The 21,074-nt window shown below is 54.5% G+C and overlaps 1 protein-coding gene across 1 annotated transcript in view; it reads left to right on the top strand.

Moving 5' to 3' along the window:
- Nucleotides 1–3,923: 3,923 nt before the first annotated feature.
- Nucleotides 3,924–21,074, top strand: part of SLC6A20 (solute carrier family 6 member 20) — a 29,614-nt gene continuing 12,463 nt past the window's right edge. The window contains exons 1-6 of the mRNA XM_040994950.1: nucleotides 3,924–4,054; nucleotides 13,478–13,618; nucleotides 14,414–14,505; nucleotides 16,728–16,955; nucleotides 19,409–19,519; nucleotides 20,406–20,647. Of these exons, the coding sequence (XP_040850884.1) occupies nucleotides 3,934–4,054; nucleotides 13,478–13,618; nucleotides 14,414–14,505; nucleotides 16,728–16,955; nucleotides 19,409–19,519; nucleotides 20,406–20,647 (935 nt within the window). The 5' untranslated portion in view covers nucleotides 3,924–3,933. The remainder of the gene's footprint in view (nucleotides 4,055–13,477; nucleotides 13,619–14,413; nucleotides 14,506–16,727; nucleotides 16,956–19,408; nucleotides 19,520–20,405; nucleotides 20,648–21,074) is intronic.

Consider the following 21,074-nt stretch of genomic DNA (forward strand, 5'->3'; position numbering starts at 1 on the left):
CACACCTGGGCCACTGAGTCAGGGCGACCCCTTCCCTCCATCACTCGGCCCACCACAAGGAGCTGGCTCAGAAGCGCTAGCCAGGCATCCACCGGGAAAGGCGTCCTTGCGGTTGCGGGCACGGAGAGCTCCTCCCGGGCGGAGGGGACTGACAGCTCAGCTGGCTCCCGACCCTGCCTTCCGGAGGTGGCTCATCCAGGCTCAAGAGAGCCAACTGGTAAAGCCCACTGGTGAATGTTCTGGATTTTCTGAACCGGTTGGCGAAAGCAACCATCATGAGAAATGAGGTTACCTGAGCTGACAGTGAATAAAGTTCCTCCAAAACAGCTGGTAAACCCTGGTTCCACCTGACCTCTCACTTGGTCCCAGAACCGGTGAGGTGGGAAGGCACCATCAGATGCCTGCCTGCCTGCCTGCCTGCCTGCCTGCCTGCCTGCCTCTCCCAGACACCACCTGCCGGATGTCCCTGGCAGGTGAACACCCGCCCTAGTATTTACACTGCAGAAATTGGCCAACAGCACAAATCACAGTACTCCCTGTGGAAACCAAGGGACAAGCCGTGGCCAGGTCCCTACTGAGCTCCACCGTCAGCATCAGCTCTCCCCATCAGACTCTCCCCTGCCATCCTTCCCGGGGGCGGGGGGGGGTGCCCTCTCCCGCGCTGGCTGCTCTAGCAGCAGCACAAATGGCCTTGTCAGATTAGAGCTATCAAAAGGACCTCAGCTCGCTGAGGGCGTGGCTGTGCCATTTGCATTTCTGTAGACCCTTTAGAAGGTTATCTGTGCCCCTTACCCCACCCTTGGAGCTCCCCCCACAAGGAGGTCCTAGTGGGACCAAGCTTTCCCTCCCCCAACCCCACCCCGCTCATGCTCCCCAGGGATCGAAGCAGTAGGAATGCTGGCAGGTGCAGTGTGTCTAGGGTTGGAAACGAAACACCTTGCAGCGTCAAACCAGCACACTCCAAAGCCCTTGTGGATCAAGTGACAAGCAACTGCCCCGGGCATCTCTCCTGGTTGTCACTGCATGGTCAGGCCTCCTCTCTAAGGAAAACCTCCCAGGAACTAGAACGACCAAGCAGCCTTCTCTTGACAATGCAAAGCTGGTGTGCAGAGCTGGAGGTGATCCCCGCTCCCTCCCACACTGGGATGTCTGGGCCCCGTGCCTGCCTCCAGCCTCTGCATCCAGCTTCCTGTAGGGAGACAGCAGTGTCAGCCCAAGTGGCTGCATCCCTGCCATCCGTGTGGACCCTGGAATTGAGTTGTCAGATCCTGGGGTGCCGTCCCTCTCAGGCACGTGGTCCTTGGGGTGGGGGAGGTAGAGACGGCGACTGGGAACTTTCTGTCAGTCACGCTCAATCTCCTTCTCTCAAACCGGGGCTCAAAAGCTAAGAAAATGCTGAGGGGTCAGCGTGGCAGCCTAGAGGCTAAATCCTCGCCTTGCACGCCCGGGCTCCCATATGGGCACTGGGTTCTAATCCTGGCAGCCCTGCTTCCCATCCAGCTCTCTGCCTGTGGCCTGGGAAAGCAGCCAAGGACAGCCCAAAGCCTTGGGACCCTGCACCCATGTGGCAGACCCCGAAGAAGCTCCTGGCTCCTGGCTTTGGATCGGTTCAGTTCCAGCCATTGTGGCCACTTGAGGAGTGAATCAGCAGACACATCTTTCTCTCTGTCTCTCCTTCTCTGTGTAAATCTGACTTTCCAATAAAATGGTAATAATAAAGGAAAAGAAAATGCTGGTATTCCGGCCACTGCTCTCACTGCGAGAAATGAAGTCCTCTGTCAGGGGCAGGGAATGGAGGAGGCAGCTCCAGCCACACATTCCTGAGACCTGTGTGTAACTCAGATTTAAAGTTGCAGGAATGTCTTCATGATCCTGTAGACGGTAAAGGGAAGTGTTCCACAGGACGTAGAAGCAAGGGAACTGTAAAGAAATTGAGACATTGAAGAATATCTCTTCATTACAAGACACCGTTGAAAGACTCCGAAGGTGCCAGTGTGCTGGCACAGCAGGGAAGCCACGGTCTTTGATGCCAGCATGATATTTGAGTACCAATTCATGTTCTGGCTGCTCCACTTCTGATCCAGCTCCCTGCCAATGCACCTGGGAAAGTAGCAGAGGATGGCCCAAGTGCTTGGGCCCCTGCACCCACATGGGTGACCTGAAGAAAACCCTTCTGGCTATGGACCAGTCCAGCTCTGGCCATTAAGGCTACTTGAGGAATGAACTGGCCGATGGAAGATCTCACTCCATCTTTCCTCTGCTCTCTGTAAATCTGCCTTTCAAATTAACAAATCTTAAAAAGGATAGCCACCGACAGAAGAAATGTGTAACACATAAGCTGACACAGCACGTGGAATGGCATGCAGTCTCAGTGATTATCAAGGACACGAATTCAAAGACCAGTGAGTTACCAGTACACACCCACAAGACCAGCCCAAAATTCAAAAACAGAACAATGGGAGTGCAAACTGGTAGAACCACGGACAAAGCTTTGGCAATACCTCCCACACTAAGCTGAACTGAAGTTCCCAGCAACGAGGCCATCCAGAGAAAATGTGCTAGAATGTTCCTTAGCCCTACTCATGAGAGCCTCCTGCCTGAGACAACACAGCCTCACCGCTAAGGACTACTCTGCAATGGTGACAAAGAACAAGTCCCACGCAGGACGGACAACGGAGGAGGCCTGGCACGCCAGGACACGCGTTCCTGCTGACTCCATGTTCGTAAAGGTCAAAGCGAGGAGATAATCGGGGTTTCTCCCCGCTCTGCTCCTTGGAGGTAGAAGGTTCCGGGATAGGGCGTGTACCTGCGGTACCTGCGGGTACCTTCACCTCTCCCTCCTTCAGCCTCACCCCACCCTCCTTGCTCCTCTGCCATCAACCAGGCAGGAGCTCCGTGATTGCTTCCTGTCTTCAAGTCTGAGTCCCAGCACCAGCTGTTCACTCCTCTGCATCGATTCAGCAGGTTCTTATCTCTCACTAGGGAGCAGGCACTGAGCCAAGTGTACCATGAACACGAACTTGCTTAGCGCATCACCCATTCCTTCCTGCACCCTAGTGGGGGCTGACGTCCCCGCTGGCCGCTTTACTGAGCCCTTGCTGTATGCCAGGCAGTCGGCTAGGTTCTCACCTCCCCCAGGAGCCCGTCCCTGGGGGCAGAAGAGGCAGCAGAGGCTGACCCGGGAAGAATGGCTTCAATCCACATCCTGCATTCCTGTTCAAAGCACTGGGTCAGGTGACCACTTCCCAGCCAATCATCAGTGGGGACCGGTCAGAAAATCAGGTGTCCAGGGGTCCAGCCAAACCTATTGAATCAAAATGTTGCACCTCTACACTGGGGGAACAGTAGGGTCCCCCACAGCCCTGGTTTACAGGTTCCCCAGGTCACTTGTTGCGCCCATGGAGGAAAATTGGACTACCTGGACCATTCTTCCTTTGCTGGGAGAAGGGCCTCTGGGAAAATGTCTCCTCCTGCGGGAAGCCCTCCCTGACCACCACTGCCCGTGCATGTCCATCCTGCCTCGGCCTCAGTTTTTTTCCTAGATTCTCTCTGGTCTCCCAGTGGGACCACACTTAAGTGTCCTTCCAGATGATCCAAAATAGCCCTCTCTTCGGGTGCCTGCTCGAGGAGGGGAGGGGTCCCAGCCACAAGCCCTACCCAAGTCCCAGCACACAGAGGCCTGCCTCTCCACGAACCACTGGCCCAGCGCCGGGAGCCCCCAGCGGGTGGGCCGCTATCTCGAGCGCCTTCCTGGAGGCGGCGGCCAGGAGGGGTGGGGCTCGCCGTCATCCATTTACCAGCCTCGCGGTTAATGAGATTAGCGATTAAAAAGCGGGCGCGCGGCGGCAGTGCGGAGCCACCCCAAGGTGAGGCGGGACGGTGCGCCTGGCGGCCGCGTACTAACACAAGCACGCGAGCGACCGAGACGGAACCATGGAGAAAGCGCGGCCGCTGTGGTCGAACCCGCTACAATTTGTGTTCGCCTGTATCTCCTATGCCGTGGGCTTGGGCAACGTGTGGCGCTTCCCCTATCTGTGCCAGCTGTACGGCGGAGGTGAGTGCGCGTCCCGCAACCCCCGTGCGCCTGGAGGTGCGCGCCCGGATCGCGCCCAGGTCACAGGTCGGTACACCGAGGCTCGCCGAGCCCGGGGATCCGCACCACGCTGCGGAGATGGGATCCCTAACCCGGGACGCCCCTCAACCCGAGATAGGCGCGCTATATACGACTGCCGCTCCTCTCCCTGTCCCCGACGACCCAGGTCGTTCTTCCCCACCCAACTCGGGAGCGTCGGGAAGCGGCGTGGAGCCGAGGTTGCCCTCACTTGGAGAGGCGAAGTGGCAGGGGACCGGACTTGGTTGTGAATGAACTTGACACCGCTCTGTTGAAAAGTGAGGAAGAGATTGTGCCGTCCAGCGCCAGTTGGTTATGCAACGTTCACCTCGTGGACTGAAGTCCCCAGCGGGGCGGTTTGAAACGAGTTAGAAGGATTGCGAGTGGTTTCGGTATAGACGGGTTCGGTCAAACATAGGCAGGGAGCTGCGACCCTAGCAGGCAGGCGAGACACCTGTGTGGTTGTGTGTGTTTACATGAAGCTTGGCTGGGAAGCAGCAGCACATACAGCTGGCTGGGGGGCCTGTACCCCATGCCAGGCACCTCCCAATTCGGAAGACAACTTGGCCACAGCTTGTTCCCTTTTAGCTAAAAGCAAAGAATCCGAGCTGCAGTAGAAGGTGGAGGGGTTGTCACCAGCTTTTGAAGAGGGTAAACGCCTTGGCTGAGGGGCTGGGTGCTGAGAGGCTCTTGGGCTGCAGGTGAAGTTAAGTTGCTGCAATAGTTTCTCCCCGGGGGTATACCAGGTGGAGGGAGGACAAGACCAGTGTCAGGTGTGTTGTATTTACAACTTCAGAGACTGAGCCGTGTGTAACTGTAGTTAAAAGCACAGGGAGAAACCCAGCAGTATCAACAGATGGTTACCTCTGTGTGCTTGTCCCTTGTCGTGGAGCCCGTGTCCTCCCCAGGCCCGTGGAGGGAGGTGGGGCGCTTTAACAAGCTAGAGAGCAAAGGATTTACCGCGTTTCATTTGCATCTGAGAACCAGGACCTTAACACCACCCTCGCCTCCGCCTGCTCAGACCCACCCAAGCCAGGGTTAAAGGGTGCAGTTTTGTTCTTCCATAGAGCATTTTGAACGCCCCAATTTCTTTTTTCTTTTTTGGCAAGGCAGAAATGCTCAGGGCATGTGCTGCCCACTTCAGGATCGACAGAGTGAAATGGTCCCATCCCTGTCCTCAGCACACCTCTCCATGACACACTTTGTCCCAGGCGTCGTTGCCCAACCATCTGGCCAGGTGAAACTCCTCCTCAGCCTTGTTTACGGCAACGCTATTACCTGCACCGTGCGAATGGGTGTAAATGTGACTGACTAGTTCCTTCCCAGCCAAGGAGTTGCTAGGAAAGCTTCAAAACCGTGAGGGTCCAGAATGTCTTCTAGGTGCCGATTTCAGGGGCTCCTTAGGCAGATTGGCTGGCCAGACAAAGTGGGGTGAGGAGTGGGAACAGGTAAGGCTGGGGGCGGGTGATAGTATCATGTTAGGTAAACAACTGCAGAATCAAAAGCGTTTCACCGCCCGCACCTTCTCTCTGCACCCCATCCCTGCTCCTCCCCCGCGCCTCTCCAGTTCAGGTGTGTCTGTCCCTGCACGTGCCGATCCAGCCCTAAACATTTCTCTTACTCATTCTCCGTTCAGCTCCTCCACCTGGGCTGCTGTCGTGGCACTTGGAGCATTCCACTTTTCCTCCAGGCCTGGCCGCATGGTGCCTGCGCTCCAAGCTGCTGTGCCTGACCCTCCCGCTGCCCGCTGCCCATCAGGCCAGGCAAGCACACACCGGGCTCAGACTGCACTGTGAATGCGGAGTCCCTCAGCTTCCTGCCCTGTCCAGCCACTCTCTGAATGAAAGCGCAAAGCCTGCTCCTCGCTGTAGCAGGTGGGGGTGCCCCAGCTCTCGCTGCACAGCGGGGTCCCCTATTAGCAGTTTCTGATGCCCAGAGCCCAGGTAGTTTGCAAGTCCTTCTCCACAAGCAAACAAAGGGCTCAGAACCCCCACCTACCTACCCCCGCCCCTCATCCGCACCCCCCACCCCCAGCCCGACTCTGCCAAAATACCTCCCAGAATCAAGCAGAGGATTAGGTGCCTGTCTGGTGTGACTGGGGCATTTGTTTCCTGCCTGCTCTTGGAGGCCAGGCCCAGCACAAGGAATGTTAATTCTGAAGATTACAGTTCCTGGGTACCTGTTGGCTCTGGGCAGCTCAGGCCGCCTGCACCACACACCACACAAACCGAGACAGATGAAGGAGCTCTTTTTGGAAAAAGTCAGCAAGTACTGAGTGAGCATGTCCAGCTCAAGGGTGCAGGCTGGTGGGGAAGAACGGCCGATGAGAATGTCTGTGTCCCAGCATATGAAAAATAAACAGTATGCTTGGTGGAGTCGAGGGTGTGGAAGGAGCTGAGTACAACGCTGTGACTAAGGGAAGGTTAATTTTTTTCCCTCTTAATTTTCCCTGCTCTGATACTGAACTGTCAAGTGGGTGATGGAGAAAGAGATACTTGTATCATGATATCATGCAGTGTCACTCTCCGTGTCCCACTTCCCCTCCCAGGCACTACTGCCTCCTGGGACAAGAAGCCATCTCTAGGCAGTCCTTTCAACTCTGGCAGCCTGCATCTCACAGTGTAGCCTTCCATCTGGGTAAAGCTACAGGCCTGCTGCGGGAGGGCAGGATTCGGCATTTCCACCAAGCTCCCTGGTGAGACTGATGCTGCTGGTCCACTGAGAGGCAAGGTCAGAGCCACTAGCTGCTGGTGGCCCCAGCAGGGGTGCTTGGGAGCTGGAAGCAGGACCTAATTCCCAGTGTTTGCTGGTTGTGGCCATGTGACCCACTGCCACTACCAGATTGTCCCAGAGTGTGGGGTCCTGCTAAGATGGGGAGAGTGAGCTGGTCCCCAGAAGCGCTAGAGCCAGGAGCTGTGCTGACCATGGCTCTCAGGCTGGCAGCTAGCGTTATCAGCACAGGGGTGAACAGGTGAAGGCTGCTGTAGTGTTCACCTGCAAGGTGCATGTATGGAATTGTACACACACATGCACGGGCGGGTGGGAACTCATGCTGTTTCCACAGACCCCTGGGAGGATAGAACCTGCGTCTTACAGGTTGCAAAGCGACCTCAGGCTGCTGGGCCTTGCTCCTCATCCCTTCTTTTTCTTCTTCTCCTCTTCCTCCTCCTCCTTCTTCATCTTCATCGGAAAGGCAGTTGCGCAGACAGAAGGAGAGACAAAGATCCACCATCCACTGGGAGACCCAGATGAGGCAGTGAAGTCAGCAAGTCTTTACTGAGAGCCTTGATCACCCAAGGGAGGGAGGGCACCCAGGAAAATGCCCCATTCTGCACAGAGTAGGAAGAGCTTTGCCAAAGGGCTGCTCAGAGCCCTTCTTGAACAACTCCAGGAGCAAGACTCGCTGCCCAAGAGAACCCAGGAAGCCTTCCAGCGAAGGTGGCATTGAATCAGAGCCTGGCATAACAACTGAGACTTATCCAGTGGAGTCAGCAGTCAGTCAACCTTAGGAGGCAAGGAAACTGCAGGTGCCAAAGGTTCAGACACGGTGCCCTGTTGAGTGATGGCAACAAACCGTGGCTGTGGCATACCCGGTTGGGGCCGGGGAGGCGAGTCTGGAATGGCACAGCCAGGACTCCACAGGGTAATGGGCGGCATGGTCGAAATTGTGGGTCACTGAGTCTGCCAAATGGAGCACAGGGGTGCATTGGGTGGCAGGTGAAGGGAAGATGGGCTAGGAGTAGAGGTGACAGGCCGGAGAGGAAGCCTGGAAGTTTTAGACGCTAGCTGGGCAGAGAGAAGAAGGAGGACTTTGGGTTCTCTCACCTGTGCTTTGGCATTTTGTTTCCAACAATCTTGAAGGGTTTTGACTCTGAACTGGAGATTTTTTGGTAAAGCTGCAAGGGAAGGGGGTGGACAGGCCAAAGCAGGGCGTCTCTTCCTGGATCTCAGATGGCATGGATTTATGGATTCCGTGGCTTGCAAGGATCAATTCCATACAGAAGGATTTTTTTTTTTTTGTTCTAGTTAGAGTCTGGGCACAAGATACTGGCTATAATAATGAGAAAAATAACGACATGCTATAGAATACTTGTGTCATTGCAAGCTATACTGTGTGTTCATGGTAAAAGTTTTGGAAAATACAGAAGTGTAGAATAAAATACAAAAACACCTCAAAGTTCACCACTCAAAGGCAGTTACTGTTAATGTATTTGGTTTTAAAAATTAGAACCATATATGTAATTTATGTCTTGCTTTTAAAAAGTAACCCTCTATAATCATTTCCAAAGCCGTTGAATGTTCTTTGAACACGAACCTGACAGCTCGGATTGCATTTCATTCACAGAGGTCACATGACTTCCCGAGACGTTCTGAGTTGTGATCCCTTAGGCTGTTAGAAGCTGCACTCCGAGTACTGATCATCTTAATGCAGGACTTTGATTTATTGATACTTGTCATCAGGTTATGTTTGTCATTATTTGTCATCCAGTTTTGTTCTCTATGGTTATTTGTGTTTTGTTTTGCTTTTTACCATAGCAAGGATTTTTTTATTATTATTTATTTTTATTGCAAAGTCAGATATACAGAGAGGATGAGAGATAGAAAGGAAGATCTTCTGTCCGATGATTCACTCCCCAAGTGAGCGCAATGGCTGGTACTACGCCGATCCAAAGCTGGGAGCCAGGAACTTCCTTCTGGGTCTCCCACACAGGTGCAGGGTCCCAAAGCTTTGGGCCATCCTCGACTGCTTTCTCAGGCCACAAGCAGGGAGCTGGATGGGAAGTGGGGCTGCCAGGATTAGAACTGGCGCCCATATGGGATCCCGGGGTGCATTCAAGGCGAGGACTTTAGCCACTAGGCCATGCCACCGGGCCCAGGATGTTTTCTTTGTTTTTATTTCCTCCAGTGATTTAGAAGCAATAAATCTGTTTCCTCAACTAGGAGGGCAATTTAAAATTTTGAGCACAGGTATTTTCTTTGTCAAGGTCAATAACAAATTATATACTGTGACACGGGATGCCAGCCGGGTAGACAGTGGCTCAGCCGGCTGTGCCACTGCCGGACGCCTTCCGCTTGGTTCTCACCGTCTCCATCTCTTTCTTCCTTTCTTCTGAGCTGTGGTTAAGCATGTGTGTCTTACTTCATGTACTACCTTCCAGGGGAAGAAATCCACCCATCTTGTTTTTCCACTATGTAAAGTTTTGGTTTTCTGCAGTTGATCTTCACTGCCTAGTAATTCTTCACAAAGCTGTCCCCTTGCCTCTCTTCTGTTTCTTAGCAAATCTGTTTCAGAGGGAGGAAATTGCTCCACTGCCTTAGGCTATTCCTTTTTATTATTCATTCATCGTTTCAGAAGACAGTTACAGAGGGAGAAGGACAGAAGGAGACCTGTCTGCTGATTTATTTCCCAGATGGCCACAAGAGCCGGTGCCGGGACAGTTCAAAGCCAGAAGCCGGGAGTGTCTTCCAGGTCTCCCATGTGGGTGTGGGGGCCCAGGTACTTAGCCCATCCTCCACTACTTTCCCAGGTCATAAGCAGGGAGCTGGACGGCAAGTAGAGCAGCCGGACTTGAATTCCAGCATTGCAGATGGTGGTTTTACGCACTGTGTCGCAATGCAATGGCTGGTCCTCTTGTTGGCTCTGTATGGAAGGTATTGCCAGAGATGGGTCCACGGTGCCTTGGCTTGTTCGTCCTTTCTGAGGACTGCGTAAGCCAGCCCTGCCGCCTAGCTACATCCTACCTAATGCACATGCCAAGTGAAGTTATGCAAGTGAGGTAGAGTTTCTTTAAAAACATCTTTCTTTAAATTTAGGGCTATAAAAATATCCAGGGATAGGAGCAGATATGCTGCGGTGATGTGTCGTGTGGGGAACTTTTCTCTCGCTGCATTGTTTTCTAGCGTATCACTCAAGTTCGGGTTTAGTTCATTGTTTGGTGAGTGTGTTGTTTTCTGTCCCACAAAGAGAGTTCATTTCTCCAGCCTTCAGCTACACTGGAGAAACCTGTCTCAGCTTGGTGTATCATTCTCACCAGAACGGCTTTTCACTTGCTCTTGGCACAGGAGACAGCTGAGAGGAACACAGCTTATGTGGATGGAGTTTTTAAGGGGGGAAAAAAAAAGCTTTTAGCATCAGAATAAATTTCCAGAATTGTCCATCATCATCCCCCAGCAATAGTCTCCAGCAGCCCCACTCCACCCCGCCAAACTGGAACCATCACTACAGAGCCATTTACCATCAGGAAGTCATTCAACAAACTGATCGTGCACCTGCTCTGTGCACGATCCGTTCCGGTTCCTGTGAGCCAGGAAGACCCCATCCCTGTCCTCCAGCAGTTTGGGACTTTGGCTGGGGGTGAAGCAAAGGGGTACCCAGAGGGGCTGGTATTGGTGAGCCATCTAGAGGGGAGCCTGGAGAAAGTGATGTGTGTGGCTGAGTCGCCAGGCCTCAGCCCCTGCCCAGAGTAGAGCAGGGAGCAAGCTTGTACCCAGAAGGGCACAGACACCAAAACCTCACAGCATGCTTCATCCAGGGAGCTGCTCTGAAGGCGAATCACGCAGGGCAAGGAGCTGGCGGGGCCAGACAGGGAATTCTTCCCAGGAAGCCAGCTTGGGGTCAGAGAAAGAAAGGAGAAAATGTTCTCCCACAGAGGCGGCAGACCAGGCAGGATGCCCAGGCCAGCTGGGCAGGGAGGACCAAACATCCCCCTGCCCCTCGGGTAAAACCCTCAAGCTTGGCCTCTGCAGCCTTGTCACCCACCCCAAGCTGCCAACCCCTCCACTCCACCTCTCCCACTCCATTCCATGTCCTCTATTAGTGCAAAATAAGAAGAAACAAAGAAATTGGACATCTATGCAGAGCTTGTTGTTTTTGTAATTTCTATGTTTTATTTCTTTGAAAGACAGAGTTACAGAGGAAGGAGAGACAGAGCGAGCTCCCATCTGCTGGTTCACTCTCCAAATGGCCACAATAGCCAGGGACCCCCAAGCTTCTTCCAGGTCTTCCAGGTGGGTGCAGTACCCCCTGAACACTTGGGCCATCTTGGCACTGCTTTCCCAGGCCCTTAGCAGGTGGTTGGATCAGAAGTGGAGCAGTCAGACTATAACTGGTGCCCATAGGGGATGCTGGTCACAGGCAGAGGGCATGCAAAATGTTTCATGGTATACATTCTCCACGGACTTGTTAAAGACCCCTTGATTGCATGGATGTCAGAGTTTTGTTTTGGTGTGTGTGTGTGTGAGTATTTCCCTAGGCTCAAAACACCTCCTACAAGGGACTTGATCCCTTCCAAGAGGAAAGTGACAGCTGGTAGTAAGAAAAACCTAGTAGCCACTGCCTTAACAGGGTGAGCAAAGTTTGCCCACAATGAGGCCAGTTGGCATCTGGAGCATCCGGGCAGGAACACAGGATCACGTTTGTGTTTTCTGCCAAGACCCAGCAAGAGGAACATTCCACACACTAACTTGCTGGTTAGTCCCTTCCAAAGGGTCAAGGTGAGGAAAGAGGAAGTGTACGGCCCCATCCCAGGTTCAAGGACACGGAGGAGCCACGGCCCCTGGAGGCCATGCGGGTGTGTGAGCTGGACCTTCGCCCACGAAAAGGACATCACGGGCCAGTGGGTGAAAGCTCAACCTTCCCTTGTAGACAGAAGTCACAGTGCTGCGTCCTTGTTAACATCCTCATTTGCCGGTTGCACTGGGACGAGGGGTGGGAATGTCCTTGTTTTTAGGCTGTATTAAGAGGTAAAAGAGACACTAGTGTGGCTTGCCACAGAATGATTTAATTACTCCTCACAGCTCCCCGACTCCCTTGCCAGTGGAGTTGGCTGGGCTCCTGGGGCTCCTCCCCACCCCCACGATGAGGGGTGGGGTGGCTCTTACCCTCTGGAGCCGGAACCTGCAAGTCCCTAGGGCTACCCTGTGAGAGCATGAAAGCAAAACTGCAGGTTGAACCAAGGCCTGGGCTCTAGGACCCATGCAGTGTCCTTTCCAGTATATCGTCCCAGACCATGCAGGTCACAGGGCCAGCCCAGAGGCACACCACGGGGACAGGGACTCCACCTCTTTCTGGGAGGAAGTGTCTGGCTGGCCTGAGCGGACTGAGGATGCCCCAACAGGATGCCCCTGGCAGGTCCCCGTGTGCCTCACTTGACCCAGCCCAGCCAGTGTCTGAATGCTCGCATCACAGGAGTATGGCAGTGGTAGGGAGACTTGGATTGTTTTGATTTTTTTTTTTTTTTTAAGATTCAGAGAGAGAACTCTTCCATCTACCCCCCAAATACCCTAAATTGGTAGGGCTGAGCCAGGTGGAAACCAGGAGCCTAGAACTCAATGCAAGTCTCTCACATGGCTGGCGGGGACCCAACGCTAGAGCCATTACCTGCTGCCTTTCAGAGTACACATTAGTAGGAAGCTGGAATCCGGAGCTCATCTGGGCCTTGAACCCAGGCACCCTGATGTGGGGTGGGGTGTCCCAAGTAGCATCTTGATGGTTGCAACAAACCACCCTACCCCTCCAACCCCATCTCCCCTGCCCAACCTCTGCATGGCAGGAAGCCACAGGGTTGGCTGGGTCCCCACTGCATGGTCCAAAATGGCACGGACTGGAAGGCGGAGCCTGGGAGGAGGCGGAGCCTGGGAGGAAGCGGAGTCTCCCTCTTGCAACCACACCCCCATGAGACTGTGTCTTTCCCCCTTGAGGGGTGGCTTCAGGGCTCTGCTGGGTCCCTATCCAGCCACTGTCCTCCTGGGTCCTATATCCCAAGGAAGTAGCCCAAGCAGGAACAGGATTGAGGGGGAGTGGGTTGAGTCTCAGCTTTGCCTAGGACGGTGCACCCCAGATTGGTTGTCAGAGTGCCTTGTCCTGGGGCATCTGAGGGGGCGCCCAGAACAAGGGTTCTGCCATCAGGGCCGGAGCGGCAGAGGCTGTGAGGGGCATTCGAGGGCCTTGGGACACTAGCAGTCTATCAGCCAGGGTGGGGACACTGGTTTTAACGTGGCTGCTTGTCATCCATAGATGGATGGCCCAGCAGGCAAATGGATGGACAAAGATGAAAATATAGATGGATGGATAGAGGTATAGATGGACCGGCAAGTGGATAAGTGATGAATGGATGGATGGATGGATGGACAGATGGATAGAGGAGCAAATGGATGGGTGGAAGGAAGGAAGGATAGATGGATGGGTGGGTGAAAACAGGTGTTGGCACATGACCAGGTGGGAAGATTGCAGGAAGAAATGTGGGGCAGCCTGGGGAGGAGGCAGGAGGAGTGGGTGAGCAGAGGCAGACTTGGTGCTGAGGCTGGGCAGCCACTGGAGGAGAGCTCATGGCCGGAGGCCTGGCTCTCAGCTCTCGGCACCCCCAGGCAGCTTCCTGATCCCCTACATCGTGATGCTCCTGGTGGAGGGGATGCCACTCCTGTACCTGGAACTGGCCGTGGGACAGCGCATGCGCCAGGGCAGCATCGGCGCCTGGAGGACCATCAGCCCCTACCTCAGCGGAGTCGGTATGTAGGGCCTTGCAAGAACCCGCCCATCCGGGGACCCCAGACCATCCCCTGGGTGGGGACAACAACCCCTGCACACAGCTTCTGCCAGGGGCAAGCACTAGGCAGAGAGAGAGCCCTTGGTTGGGCAGCCAGCTGGGGGAGGGAGGGCTGGGAGGGGCCAGGTTCCTACCCTCAGGGCAATAAACTGCAGCTCAACTCCTGTGTGTGACTCCCAGTCCTGGCCAGAAGCTCCCTGAAACAGGTCCCTGTCCTAGTGAGCACCTGCTGTGTGCCCCAGGCTGGGAACATTGCCTCCAGGAGCACAGATGGATGCCACACTGCAATTCAGTGTCCATCTTTGGAGAAGGGACCCAGTTATGACTTCAGGCTGCTTAAGCAAACAATTTCAGAGGGCTTCTCAGAGGCAGCATGCGCTGACACCAAGTGTCTGTGCCCATCAGGGGGCGCCAGAGGCCACTTAGCAGCCAGCTTTAAGGACTAAGGCCCAGCAGGGAGAACTCTGTTTTGAAGCTTTTGCTGACACCTAACAGGTGGTCCTGGGTCAGGGCTGGGTCTCAGCACTCCTCTAAGAAATGGGGAGAATTCTAAGTACATGAGAGGTACTTGGCACAGTAGCTGGCATTGAGGTCTCAGTAAATAATCTGCTTGGCTTCCTGTCTCAGAAGATGGAGGGGTGGAGATACAAGGAGGTCTTGGCCAGGAGGCAGTCCCTACAGGGTTGGCCCTGGGGAGGGGTCCTGGGTGGACTGTGAGCAGTAGCAAGGGGGCCCATCGCCCTGTGCTTCCTTGCAGGCGTCGCCAGTGTGGTGGTCTCCTTTTTCCTGTCCATGTACTACAATGTCATCAATGCCTGGGCCTTCTGGTACCTCTTCCACTCCTTCCAGGTGAGCTGCCAGCCACACAAAAGCAAGAATGGGCACCGGTGAGGAACAGGATGTAAGGCCGCCCAGCTAGAGAAAGGGCTGCGGCCTCGGGGAGCAGCAGGTGGTAGGAAGGCAGCCGGAGCCTAGCACCCCAAATCACCCAGAGGGCTTCTGAGCCTGGGTCCCATGGACCCCCCTATATGTAAGCCAGATTGTGCAGGTGTGTGTCTGTGTTTTTGTACGGTTCTGAGAAGCTGGCTGTGTCTATCTTTTCCTTCCTTCCTTCCTTCCTTCCTTCCTTCCTTCCTTCCTTCCTTCCTTCCTTCCTTTCTTCCTTTTTTAAGCTTTAAGTACTTGAAAGGCAGAGTTACAGAGACAAGATCTTCCATCCGCTGGTTCACTCCCCAAATGGCCACAATGGCTGGAGCTGAACCAGTCCAGATCCAGGAGCCAGGAGCTTCTTCCATTTAGGCCTCCCACATGGAGGCAGGGGCTCAAGCACTTGGGCCGTCTTCCACTGCTTTCCCAGGCACATTACCAGGGAGCTAGCTTAGAAGTAGAACATCTAGGACTTGAACTGACAACCAGGATGCTGGTGCCACATGCGCAGGTTTACCTGCTGTGCCACAGCACCAGCCCCTATGTAAAAGCCAGAGCAGCAGAGAGGAAGAGACAGCTCTGTCTGCTGTTCACTCCTCGGATGACCACCACAACCAAGGCCGGACCACACCAAGGCCAGGAACCATGTCTAGGTCCCCTAAGTGGATGGCTGGGCCTAAGACCTTGGGCCACTTAGCAAGGAGCTGGATCAGAAGTGGAGCAACCAGGATGCAACCTGTGTCACACACAGAAACTTAACCCACTGTGTCCTTACACTGCCTCTAACACATGGCTTTCCCAGGGTCCTCCATGGTGGGCCATGCGTCCTTTCCCATTTTCGAGCCTCTCCTTTTCCCTATAGACTCAAGATCATTCTAGAAGGAATGCTATCATTCTGAAACACCATAGGAGCTGTCTCTACAAGTGAGCCGAGGAACAGGGTTAGCCTGATGGTTAAGATGCCATCCCGGAGTTCTAGGATTCAACTCCCAACTCCAGCTCCTGATACCCCAGCTTCCTGCTCATGCACACCTGGGAGGCAGTAGGGAGCACCCCAGTGGGTGGGTTCCTGCAATCCACAGAGACCTGGCTCGAGTTTCCAGTTCCCAGCTCTGGCCATTGCAGGTGTTTGGGGAGCAAGCCAGTGGACGGAAGTTCTCTCTGTGTGTCTCTGTCTAATTGAAATCATTTTAATTGGGGCTTGGAGCCACTCAGGCATTTGCAACAGAAAAACCAGGTCAAGCAAAACTTAAGAAGCAGAGAGAGAAGCTTAATGGCTCTCCTCTTCAAAGTCTAACGACTTCAGGTCCGGCTGTGTCAAGCTGGGAGGAAGACCCAGTGTTAGACTCTTACTGGTCAGATGGGCGGGGTGATAGCAGGTGGCGAAACCCCATTTCCCTCTAGCTCCCAAATCCAGTGTGCAGTGGGGGGAATGTCCAGTGAGCGGGGCCAGAATCAATGTTACTCATCCCTGGGCTTGGCAGCAGCTGTGGGAGTTAAGACCCCCAGATGAGGTCAAGCAGAGGCTATGCATTCAGAGCTCACATCGGCAGGGGAGCAGCTGCCAGCACTGCTGTGACTGCTGGATACCACAGGGCAGGCAAAGAACTAGGAGAACCTAACAGCTGGAAACAGGAGGATGTTCCAGTGGGGAGCAGGTGCAGGCTGTGGCCTTGGAGAAATAGGAGGGAGGGCTAGTGAGAAGTAACCACATGGTCAGTTGGAGGAGTGGGTTTGGGTTTTTCTGTTGACTTGAGTTGGCCCAAAGCAAGGAGTCCTTCAGTCCTTGAGCAGGTCGGGACCATTCTAGGCTGGCACTGCAGAACTTGAGGTGCAGGGTCCCCACATCCTAAAGGAAAGTGTTGGTGTCCCTTGGCCATTCCATGTTTAGGACCCACAGCACAGTCCTGTTGTCCTTTAGAAACCTGTCCATTCAGCTGGGGAGAGAGGCTCTCCTCCAAGCCTCCTTCCTGGCCCTCCTGTGTCCTTGACCAATTCTGGGATCCCCTTCCTGCCACGAAAGGACCTGCCCTTAGAAGACCCCTACCCAACTCCATATTCCTTCCAGGGCCGCCTCCCACAGCCCGGCCGTGATGGTGGTCCCAGCCCCATGACTCTGTAAGACACTAGTTTTGGCCCTACAGGACCCGCTGCCGTGGTCTGTGTGTCCCCTGAATGAGAACCACACGGGCTATGATGAGGAATGCGAGAAGGCGACCTCCACGCAGTACTTCTGGTACCGCAAGACCCTCAACATCTCGCCGTCCATCCAGGAGAGCGGCAGCTTGCAGTGGGAGCCAGCACTGTGCCTCATTCTGGCCTGGCTCGTGGTGTACCTGTGCATCCTGCGTGGCACTGAGTCCACTGGGAAGGTGGGCAGGGTGTGGGGGAACAGCAGGGCGGGCAGGGAGAGGTGGTGTGGCATAGAGGAAGGTTCTGGCAGGTGGGACAGGAAGGGCCTGGCAGGTGGGCAGGCCCAGGAACAGATGCCTTTGTCCCAGGTGGCAGACAATAAGAGGTAGAGGCTTGCTGGGGTGTAGGGTGCTGGTGATATGCTGGGAAAATCACATCCATAACCATAAAGGTGACTGAGGGTGGCTCAAGTCGCAACCCTGAATCTGGTGTCGAGGACTCTAAGAGAAGCCAGCTCCAGAGGAAGAAGCCACGAGTTCCCGTCTTTAAAACTTGGAGAGACTGCCCAAGACCCTGGGGAACCCCGCAGTTGTCTGAACGTTCAGCTGTATGCAGGCACGCTGGGAGATCTTTGAGCTGCTGGCACCTGAGTCCTGCCGAGCCATGGCATGGAGGAGGCTGACAGGCTCCCAGGGCCTTCCTGTGGACAGCTGGGCTGGAACGCTGTGCTCTCAGCACCGTCCGTGACCCCATGGAGCCCTTGGGTCTGCTCTCCACAACCCAGTTCTTCCCAGCTCCGTGTAGACAGCAAGGGCTTCTGTCACTGCCACCTGGCTCTCAAGCCTCAGCACACAGCGCCGATCCTAGGCAGCCCTGTCTCAGACCTGGCAACCCTCCGCAAGAGGACCAGGGCATGCGTGCCCGCATCGCCCCATGCTAACATCCACGTTCACCTTCGGATGATAGTCTAGAAAACAGCAAATTCAAGCCTACTTGAAAAGTAGACTGAGAGCTTGACCAGAAGTTTCAATAGCTTAAATCCAAAGGGAATTGTGACAGTCTTCATGTGTTGTCTAGAGTTGTGATTGGATGTAGCAGGGGCGTGGACCCAAGGGAGTGGGCCCAGTCTTAGGGAGATGACCTCATGAGCAGAGGCAACTCCTGCTTTGTTCTAGAAAGGGCAGGATAGCCCAGTCCTCAAAGGTAGCATGCACCCTGGGGGAGCGCAAAGATCTAGCTCCAGAGGTTCCCTGTGGGTGTCGGTGGGTCCCCAGGCGGAGCTGGGGGTGTGCCTAGACCTGCTGACCCCCTGATTGTACTGTATGTGTATGAACCAGCTCTCCTGCTCTCTGAGGGTCTCTCGGCGCCTTTGCCCTGGTGACCCACCTCCCACGTTCAAAGAGCCTGTGTTAACACCTGTTTGCCCTTTTGTTTTTTTTAGGATTTTTTTTTATTGGGAAGGCAGATTTACAGAGAGAAGGAGGGACAGAGAGAAAGATCCTCCATCCACTGGTTCACTCCCTAGAAGGTTTCATCAACTGGAGCTGAACCAGTCCAAAGCCAGGAACCAGTGTGCAGAGTCCCAAGGCTTTAGGCTGATCTCCACTGCTTTCCCAGGCCACAAGTCAGAGAGCTGAATTAGATGTGGAACAGCCAGAACATGAACCAGAACCCATATAGGTTGCTGGCACTGTCAGGTGGAGGATTAGCCTGTTGAGTCACTGCCAGCCCCAACGCCTGTTTATTCTTACTCACCTATTTTCTCGGCATATGCCTTTGCCCCCTCATGACAGAAATGCCCGCACAGCTCTATTTCTGGGGCATGGTTTGTGTTAAAGACTCCATGCCCTCTCCTGGCTGCCCCTGGGGTAATGCCCCATTGCTCCTGTAGGCGTGGTCATGGATGTGTCACACTTGGCTGCTCCAGCAGGTTAGGTTGAGCCCATAACCCATGTTCCCGTCCACTAGGTGTGGGTGCAGGGAGCCACCCCAGTCAGGATTCAAAGAGTCCCTGGGAGACTTGTCCACCTCTGCAGGGCAGGGGCAGAGGCGGAGAGGCAAGGAGGGAAAGCCCCGGGCTCCCCTCTGTGTCCTCCCAGGGTGGAACCTGGCACATTTGCCAATACAGAAAGAAGAGGCGATTGGCGAAAGTTCGTGAATAGTTTTCAAGCTCCGGTTTCTCTCTTGCCCGTCCACCGAGAGCCCTCGTCTTCCCCTTTCTTTGTTTCGTTGTTTTCCTCTAAGAGACAGTTACCTTACTTCCTTCTTTGCTGAGGCCGCGAGGAAGCCCATGGCTGAGTTGGGCACAGGAAGAGTGCAGACACCCTCTGTGGGCTGCCTCTGCTTGGGCGCATCACTACCTTGCTTGCACTTTCATCGCATGGTCATTTCTGACCTTGTTCGAAGTCTCCATGTGCTTGGTGTTTCTTAGGGACTCCCTCAAGTCCTATCAGAGCCTCCATACCTGTTCTCTGCCAATCTGACATGTCCTGGTGGTCATGGATGTGCATGGCTGTGTCCCTCCAGCCCCAAATCCCAGCCTGTCACCCACCAAGAAGGCCAGTGGTTGGTCCAGCTGTCAGCAGCCGAGGCGCAGCCTGAGAGCCCAGCGCCTGCTGGGGACTCACAGGCCAGGGTCTGCCTCTGTCCCTGCATCTCCAGGAGGCTGACTCTGCCCCCCCACTGCCCACAGGTGGTGTATTTTACAGCATCGCTGCCCTACTGTGTGCTCATCATCTACCTGATCAGGGGCCTCACGCTCCACGGAGCCACCAACGGCCTCATGTACATGTTCACTCCCAAGGTATGGATGTGGGTGATGAGGGCTCAGGGACTCCTTCACTCATCCAGCTGCCTTCCAGGGTGGCTAGGGGGAGAGGCAGGTGGGGGCTGTACCCAGGGGCTTGCTGTGAGCCCCCAGACTGTGGGTGTGCAGGGTCCTGAATCTGCTTGTCAGCCACATGGTCCCACATGATCTGGGATCTTCAGGGTCCCTCTCAGCTTCCCAGTCTTATCCACCCAGGACTCTAACTGCTGCCCCTGCCTCCCTCTGGCTACTGCCCAATGCTTGCCCAAGTCCCTCCCACACTGTGCCAGAGCTGGCCCTTCCCCAAGCAGGTCATACACCCCCTTTCCTTGCCGTATTGGCTATGATCTGTCCCCACCCCTCACATCACAGTGAGAACACTCAGTGGAGGGCACTGCTTCATGAGATGGGACACTTTTTAAAAATATATATTTACTTATTTGAAAGTCAGGATTACAGAGTGAGTGAGAGACCATGACCTTCCACTTGCTGGTTCATTCCGCATTTGGCCAAGCCAGAGGCAGGAGCCAGGTCTCACAGGTGGTGGTAGGGACTCAAGCACTGTGCCATCTCCTGCTGCTTTGCCCAGGCCATTAACAGGAGCTGGATCGGAAGAGGCTCAGCCGAGAAGCTTACTAGTGCTCCTATGGGATGCTGGCCTCATAGGTGGTAGCCTTACCCACTACTCCACAACATAGGCCCCAGAGAAACATTCTGCATTTAGCAATTGTACCCCAGAAAACAAAATGGCTATAACATCCCCAAAGCACACCCTTGTGTATTAGAAGGAACCCAGGCCCAAACTCTACCACCATCCACTCTACATCCAACTCATGGTAGAAGATTTGTCAGCCCTGTCCCCCCCCCCCCCCCGGCTCTGCAGATGCAGCAGCTGGCCAACCCCAAGGCCTGGATCAACGCAGCCACACAGATCTTCTTCTCCCTGGGCCTGGGGTTCGGCAGCCTGATCGCCTTCGCCAGCTACAATGAGCCCTCCAACAACTGCCAGAAGCACGCGGTCATCGTCTCCCTCATCAACAGCTTTACCTCCATATTCGCCAGCATCGTCACCTTCTCCATCTACGGCTTCAAGGCCACCTTCAACTACGAGAACTGCCTGAAGAAGTGAGCCTGGGCCCTTACCAGGAGTCCTAGGGGTGCTGAGCCCAAGGGACAAGCTGGGAAGTCAGGGGAGGGGACTGCCCATCTCCTTGGAGTCCTAGATCCAGCCACACAGCAAGTAACCTGGGGCAAGTCCGTGACTGCCTCCCAGGGGTCAAGGTCTGAGCACCCCATGGCATTCTACAGACAAACCTGAGTTCCCAGGGCCTGGCCCAGCTGAGGCCTGGAACTCACAGCATCTACTCTGTGAACCACAAGGCACAGTGTCATAGTCCCTGGCCACAAGAGGCTATCTGCAACTGCAAAGGTGAATCCATGTGAATTATTTTAAATTTAGAGAGCTTAACTTACATGTACATGATTCTGAATTTTAGGCTAAGGTTGTTTTTACAAAATGATTTCTTTGAAAAGCAGAGTTACAGAGGGAGAG

The sequence above is a fragment of the Ochotona curzoniae genome, unplaced genomic scaffold (assembly GCF_017591425.1).
Source record: "Ochotona curzoniae isolate NIBS_2020 unplaced genomic scaffold, NIBS_Ocur_1.0 contig_908, whole genome shotgun sequence".
Taxonomy (NCBI): domain Eukaryota; kingdom Metazoa; phylum Chordata; class Mammalia; order Lagomorpha; family Ochotonidae; genus Ochotona; species Ochotona curzoniae.